The 8,082-nt window shown below is 35.7% G+C and overlaps 1 protein-coding gene across 2 annotated transcripts; it reads right to left on the bottom strand.

Annotated features, from left to right (window-relative positions):
* Positions 1 to 773: 773 nt before the first annotated feature.
* LOC129724922 (B-cell receptor-associated protein 31) lies at positions 774 to 2,611 on the bottom strand. Of its 2 annotated transcripts, none has more exons than XM_055680205.1 (4): positions 2,412 to 2,611; positions 2,048 to 2,336; positions 1,394 to 1,683; positions 774 to 1,325 (listed from the first exon to the last, which is right to left on the bottom strand). In XM_055680205.1, exons 2-4 carry the CDS (start codon positions 2,274 to 2,276, stop codon positions 1,146 to 1,148), a joined length of 699 nt encoding a protein of 232 aa, XP_055536180.1. In that variant the 5' UTR covers positions 2,277 to 2,336; positions 2,412 to 2,611; the 3' UTR covers positions 774 to 1,145. The 2 variants fall into 2 exon arrangements, with proteins under 2 accessions (XP_055536180.1, XP_055536179.1); XM_055680204.1 differs by having other exon boundaries at positions 2,441 to 2,610.
* Between the last annotated feature and the right edge of the window lie 5,471 nt (positions 2,612 to 8,082).

Genomic DNA, 8,082 nt, shown 5'->3' with positions numbered 1-8,082 from the left:
CTTCCTTTTTGGAACTGATGAAGTCGCCCAGTTCACAACGAATCTAGTGATAAAAGGATGCTATTCACCTAGCAGTTTATGCAGTGAGAACAGCAAGTAAAATAATTAATTAGTTTATTCGAACCAAACATGCTTTTTCCTTTCGATTGTATTATATTGCGGGTTTATGTTAAGACAACGACCTTTAATAGTTTCTTGGATTTAAATTGGCTCCGTAAAACATTGATTTGTATTGTGCCGTGACAATATTTATTGTGAAAAAAAATTGTTTCTTGGATTAAACACAATTCCAAATATAGAATCATTCGGGGAAAGGATTTTTTAAATCGCAGACAGATTTGAAGTCTTGACCATTTATTTTAAATTTCAAGGAGCTTCCTCTGGCATAACCCGCAAAGTCATTTAGATCGATTATTTATATACATATTCGGAGTTGACCTCATAGTAAGCAAAACATCATGCACCTTCCTTTTTCGGAACTGATGGAGTCGCCCAGTTCACAACAAATCTAGTGATAAAAGTATGTTATTCACCTAGCTTATGCAGTGAGAAGAACAGCAAGTAATAATTGTTGAATATCAATTATAAACCAGATAGGGTAGCGAACGGCTTCGGCAGTGGTTTTCTTCTGCAAGTTTTCTGCAGCAATATTATGTAGAAACCTGCCGAAGCCGTTCGCTACCCTACATGGTATCTAATTATATATTTAATTGTAAGTTCAATTATAACAGTCATTTTTCTACGGATGGAATACAAATAAAAACAGATTCAGCGACATTCTAGAAGAAGTTTTATTGTATTTGAATAAACCAGTTCTACAAATCGAAACACAAATTGATCACTTCTCAAACTTGAGTATCAGATAGAACAAATGTCATTTTTTCACAAGTTTATTAACAGAATCCCCAGTTGATTAGTAGATGGATCATATTTGTAGTTGGGAAACATACGCATGCACTTACAAAAAAATGTGTTTATGGATGACGGTAAATGTGAAAGCCAACCTTAAATGTATGTGAAATAGGATTTGATGATAAAAAAAGGTGAACATATGGTGTCGAAAGAAATAAACAGAAAAGCAGTACCGACTATAATATAAATTAGACGGAAACCGAAAATGTTAACATTAAAATGCTTAAGTTCGTTCAGTCACTTTTATCTGCACTAGTGATAGTGATTCGTTTCTGTAGTTTGCTGTACTCCTCGGTAAGACGATCGTACTCGCGATTGAGACTTTCCGATTGTGATTTCATAGCTTCCTTGTCCTTGCGTTCACGAGCTAATTCAAGTTCCAGTTCCGCAACTTGTTTCTTCAGCTGGTCGACCTGTGTTAAATAAGAAAACATGTGAGTGAAAATAAGTTTGCATTCCTTCTAAGATTGTCTAGACTTACATTGATTTCATCATCAGATGGTGCAGAGGGTTTCGGCTTATCTCCAGCTTCTTCTTCTTTCTTCTGTTGGCTCATCAGACTCCGGGCGGCGGCAGTGGCACTCTGAGCTTGCTTCATAGATGCTTCCGATTGGGCTAGTAGCAGAGCCTGGGCTGTGATGAGCGAAATCAAACGACGAATGACAAGCGAGAGGAAGATAGCGAAGCCCGAAATGTAGAAGTTACGTTGGGCACGGAACAGGCGCATACTGTGCTGCATGTTGACATTCAGGTGCTGTTCAGCAGCCGGATCTGAGAAAAAAAGATTATGTCAATGAATTATGCTACTGATAACTATCTGTTCAGAAGAAAAGCATTATAAATAGGTTCGATATAATAAAATTGTTTTTACGCTCAATATTCTAGGAATGGTGGCATAACTTTAATTGTACTAGGTATTTGTTATCAGCCGACGATACTAAAGATAACTAAGGTGAATGTTGTCACTTCATGAGAAATTATATTCGCCACCCAAGAGTTACATCATTGATGAATAATTTGCTTAAATCACAAATTAAACCAGCTTTAAGCTCACATTGTGATGAAATCAATGGGTTGACGTGTATAAACATATTTTGTTGCTTGCCAGAATGGCAACCAACAAAGGATGACTCACCGATGTGCGAGTACTTTCGCATCTCACGAATCGCTTCCAGCAGGAACAAAACCAGCACAAACAGTAGCAGGTAAAAATAGGTTTGTGCTTGCCTGCTCAGCATCGCTAGGAAACGGGACTTGAAGAATCGTTGCCATCGCTGGGGACTGGCCACCGGCAGAACCAGCATCAGCACAATGAATATTTCCACGTACAGAAATGAGGCGATTAAACTCCACACAAGACTCATGGCGATTTCGGGTGTTGATAGAAATGAACTTTGATTAAATTTTTATCTGCGCTGGCAGTTCTAAAAATAGAGTGAAGAAAAAACATAATTATTCTTCAGGCTTCCGGCGAACAAAAAAAAACTGCGTTTTTCAACCTTTTACTAACGGATCTTTCAATACTTACAGGTAAAATGAGTAATTATACAACCGGCTTAAATTCACAGCAATCATGCACTGGAAAAACTAATTTTCTGACACGAGAAACGAGCTAATGCAACTTCTTCCAAAATGACGAAGGCGACGAATGTTCTTCTGCGTTGTTCAGCTATTGCAATAAATTTGGTGCTTTATAGGCACACATACGTGTTTTTGCAATATGCGTTCTTGTATTCGTGATTTAATTTGACGTTTTCGCTCGATTGCTCTCAGCGGTGTTGGTCGTTCAGGTATAATACCGCATGCTATAATATTTAGTGAGCTACTCACAATCAGCGTTGCCAGGTATCCAGATTTAGCTGGATTATCCAGATTTTTGGACATGTATCCAGGTAAACAGCGTTGATGTCAAATTATCCAGATTTTTCATGGATGATCCAGATTTTATCCGGATTTTATTTTCTCTGTTCCGCAAAAAGGTCATCACTTCAATTTTGGCGCGAAATTTTGCAATGTTGTCACCTCAAATTTTGCGTACACCAAGACTTTTATCCGAAAAATTAACCTTTCACCCCACGAAATGACTGCCAGATTTTTTCCAGATTTTTTTTTTGCCTTTTCCAGATTTTTTAAAAAATGACCTGGCAACGCTGCTCACAATAGCCGTTAATAGGAACCATTCAAATAATACATAACACGGAATTTGGCAATTTTCAATACCCACCCACCCCACGTAACGCAATTTCACATGTTTGCCACTTGCAATGTGACGCTTCGCGTCAAAAATACACATATTTGGATAGTTTTATTTTTCTGTGTAGAGTCTGGTGAACAGTTTTTGGTGTCCTAATGGCAGTTGTGGCTTTCGTGCATGATTTGACATGTTGTTTAACTCTCGAGTAATTTTTCAAACCGCCGTAAGACGCAAAATGTAAACAAACGAGCTTTTAATGGTATGTTATCATGCAACATGTAATGAAGGAGCTTACTTGATAAAATTTGCGAAAATTAGCTTTTCGACACTTTTAAACAATTTTGACAAAACGACCTAACTACTCTGCTTACACTTTTTTACTTACACCCTTTTGCAAGTAAACCGACGAAATTGCGAAACGATTTGCCATCTCAGATACGCTCTCATAAAATCGACGAAACCGACGCGAAGAAAAAACATTGCTCGACCATCATACCATTACACCATTTTGACCATGTTTCTGTTTTACTCATTTATTATCAAACATAATTAGGATCTTCAACGCAGTAATGTAAAACATTAGTTAGAAGTACTGTTTAGAAGTATCCATTAAAATAAATATTGTTTCATTCTAAAATAGGATTCAAAATGTTAAGTGAAAACTTTCAAAGTTGATTTTTTTCAGTACGATGCAAATGTTAGATTGGTCGATTTGAAAAATTACTCGAGAACTAATGAATCTCGCGTAAATTTTCGGAAGGACCTAAATAACAATGAGAGTTTCTCTTTTCTTTCACTCTGTTTCGTTAAATACAGCGTCGTTATAAAAGTTAGAAACGATTTCTAGTAAAAAATTGAAAGATTTTAATATTACCTAGGTTACTATGCAAACAGAATCATGAAAAATGTTAAAATAACTTTGTAATTAATCTAAAATAATTTAACTGTATTTTTCATTGTAAATACGTCACTTTTACATTAAATATCATTGTCCAGAGCAATGAAAACATTATTTTTTGTCAATTTTTATTACAAAATATTATGTATCTTAACAGCATTTTTTCAGGATTCTACCCCATACATTCAGAAGTTACTGACAATATTTTTCATGGTAAATTTATAGTCGGTTGTAGATTCAACAACAAAAAACGTTGTTAAAACATGGTAATGACAAAAAAGTTGAAGGGTATGTGCTTGAGTGCACAAATGTAGGCTTGCCGTGGGACTATGGTGGGTGTAAAGATTTAATTCTGCCATAGCCATAGTATATAACACACACCAACCGTACAAATACCATACGCAATAAGCCAGAAACATTTCAGAAAAACCCAAATTAATCCACCTAGCGGTGAGACCCAGCCTTTCTCATTCAAACTTATTATATGTTAAAATAGATTTACACGATTTAACAGAAAAAATACTCCTTGAAAATTTCCGCTGGTTTCATTTTTCAATCTAAATAAGGAATTTCAGATAGCCAACAGCACAACTATACCAAACATTCACACACACACACACATATGACCATACATTAAAACATACATATGCAAATACCATGAAATAAAAATGTTTCAAATACATCACGCGAAAAATCCAGATGACTACTTCTGGTTGCCGGAATACATCCTAAAATGGCCAAATTTCGCCTTATCCGGATATTTCAATGGCGAAGATGACGACTTTCAGTTTCTGGAAAACAAATTAAGATGACCAAATATCATCTATTATGAGTGTTGCGAAAGCGTTACACCCAGAGACCAGAAATCAACTTAGGATTTAAATTTCTAGATATGAGGCGAACCAGCCGCAGGCTGAAAACCTCAAAGATACAGACAAAAAAAAAATTCTAGATACATAGTATCTTCAGATTTCTGGAAAACAAGCTGAAAGGGACAAACATTACCCAATGTTTTTTAGGATCCATATTTCACTTTGAAACCCGATTTTGCAGCTTCCGGTTTAAGGAAAACATCCTTAAGTTGTCAAATACATTTAAATGAAGGTGTATCCACTCTTTGGGTACTAGAATATTGATGTAATATATAGAGTAATAATTCAGGTATAGTATGTGATATTTAACGTAATATTTCTGCTAAAGAAAAAGTGAAATGATAGAAATGACTTTTAATTTCAACTTCAATCCCAAGCAAGGCCGCAAACATCGAAATAGAACAATACCAAATTTAAATGATGTTGAGGCCACATATTTTGATCGTAGCTATAGTTTTAAACAGTCTCTGGGTTACGTATTTTTCTATAACTTTTAAACCACTTGTTTAAACATTATGAAATTCATTGTTTAAGGGTTTTAAAGCCCATTAATTTGAATTCAACTATGTTCATAGCTTCTGAGATATAGAAGCGATTTTCACATTTTGCCGCAGCGCCAAAACTGAAAGTTTGATTACAATGAAATTCAATAGTAACCTAAGCGGCAAATAAACCCTGGTGTCAAATACCAAAATAGGAAGAATCGGTCAGACCATTTCACCTATACATGCATACATGCAGAAAATGCTCGGTTCGTCGAACTGTGTCGAGTAGTATATGACATTCGGCCATTTGGATCACTTTTCTACCTTTTAATTAGCCAGTGATCGTTAGGAGAAAGTCAATAAGTTTACTGTCATTATGTGATTTCACATTTTTATTAACAACGGACAAAGTTACAATCCGACTTTCCTTTCATTTAACACTAATTTTGTGAAAATCTGTTCAGCCATGTCTGACAAAAATGAGTGAGTTTAAACAACCTCAGGATAACTTTTCTTTACATAACTTTTGAACCATATGTTCAATCATAACGAAATTTAAAAGTTAAGGGTTTTGGAGAAAGCCCAATCACTTGAAACCAGTTTTATTAAAATCGGTTATGTGGTTTCTGAGATATTGATGTTTCGTGATTTTTACATTTTGATACATAACCTCTAAATTAAAAATCCGATTACAATGAAATTCAATAGCAACCTATGGCGCAACTAGACCTTTCATTTGCAATTAATTTCATGAAAATCGGTCCAGCCATCTCTGAGGAAAGTGACTGAGAAAAAAAAGTTGCACATACACACACACATACACGCATACATATATACATACAGAAAATGCTCAGTTCGTCGAAAGGGGTCGAGTGGTATATGATATTCGGCCATTGGGCCACTTTTATACCTTTGGTTTTTCCAGTGATTGCTATACCTTTCTAGGAGAAAGGCAAAACCACATACACCTGTCATCAACCACAGCATACAGACACCAATACCCAAATGAACTGCCCATAAATGCATAACAGTCCCATGTAATTTCTCATAACTTTTTGCTTGAACCTCAAAAACTTTTTCACATACCCGGTGCTCTCAAAAAATCGCAAGAAAAAGTTTTGTTGCTAAATTGATTAGATTAGATTAGAAATATGAATTTTTGTCAGTCCCATGTTACAAATAAACGTATTCTGTCATTAATATATTTACCTCGGATAAATGGATTTTTGCACACACATGTTTTACACACATACACACATACACGTAATACACACACACACGAACACACACAAACATACACACACATACACACACAGACACACACAGACACACACACACAGACACACACACAAACACAGACAAACACACACAAACACAGACACAACCACACATACACATACATACACACACATGCATACACACACATACATACACACACATACGTTACTTACACATACACACACACGTTACTGACACATACACACACATACACGCACACGCCACTCACACATACACACACACGCTATTCACACACCCATATATACACACCCACACTAGGGTGTCCCAAAATAACGTTGTGCCAGATACTCTGGGGGCTCTGTTTTTATTATGAGCATTTTTCGCTTCATATCGTTACTGACCACGTTTATATTAATCTCCGACAAATACCATAGGTGGTTTGTGATTTTATTATATGCAACAATATCAGTACTCTCAGAAACTGATTTTATTTATCCTCACGATTAAATCGATAGAAGCTTAATACCTCTTGTTCAGAAGGAAGATGTGTCTTGGACAATTTCTTTTGGGAATCGCCTGTTAAAATGTCTCTTTTAACTTCAAGTTTAGGCGACATCGTTCAGGCTTCAAGGAACAATAAATACTGGTTAATCTGCAGTGCCTACTCTGTATATTGATACAAATTCAAACAAACTAATGTCGCTAAGCAGTCGTAGTCAAGAATGATTGGCTTGATGTTACATACGCTGAAGATTTTTCTATTTTACGATATTCTTTCCATAGTAAAACTCGAATAGCTTAACAACGTTTCAAGATAGGATTTTTGTGTCTTCGAGGAAGTTTTTCCTCATAAAATTTTCCATCTCTATATGGTATAGTATGGTTGCTAGCGTTAAGCTTGGTCCACTTTTTAGAGGTTTAATTTCAGAAAACACCCAAATTAAGAATTTTCAGGAGAGCTAAAATATTTGAAAAAATGAAATTTGAGCCAGAACAAGCCGAAATATTTTTTTTTCTTTTAGTTTGCACTCCGTAGAATACGCAAAAAATATATTTGGGTTTTGTTTTATAGGATTTTTAAGTGATAAAATCAATTTAAAATAAAAAAACATGAAAAATTGATTTTTTTCATAAAACTCAAATTAGCACAATGTTTAAACATTATCCAAAGGTGTCGTCATACAAAAGTTTTTTTGCTACACCATAACAGATCATTTTCCGGTTGAGCCCCCAGACTTTTTGACAAAACGTTATTTTGGGACACCCTAACCCACACGCTTGATATACGACACACTATACCTACACTATCGGCAGCACCCAAACGGCTTCAAAGTCTTCCAATGGTCCCCAGTGCCGTTCACGTCCAATTTCGGGCTGTATTCCAACAACGATATTTGAATTAGATTACCACTGGTGGGGTCCAACTCAGATCGAAGGAAAACCGTACTGTTTGCTTTGACGGTCGACCAGGGAATGTTTTTC

Source organism: Wyeomyia smithii, chromosome 2 (assembly GCF_029784165.1).
Source record: "Wyeomyia smithii strain HCP4-BCI-WySm-NY-G18 chromosome 2, ASM2978416v1, whole genome shotgun sequence".
NCBI lineage: Eukaryota > Metazoa > Arthropoda > Insecta > Diptera > Culicidae > Wyeomyia > Wyeomyia smithii.
The sequence above is the reverse complement of the archived record's forward strand: the minus strand, read 5'-3'. Positions and strand labels throughout refer to the sequence as shown.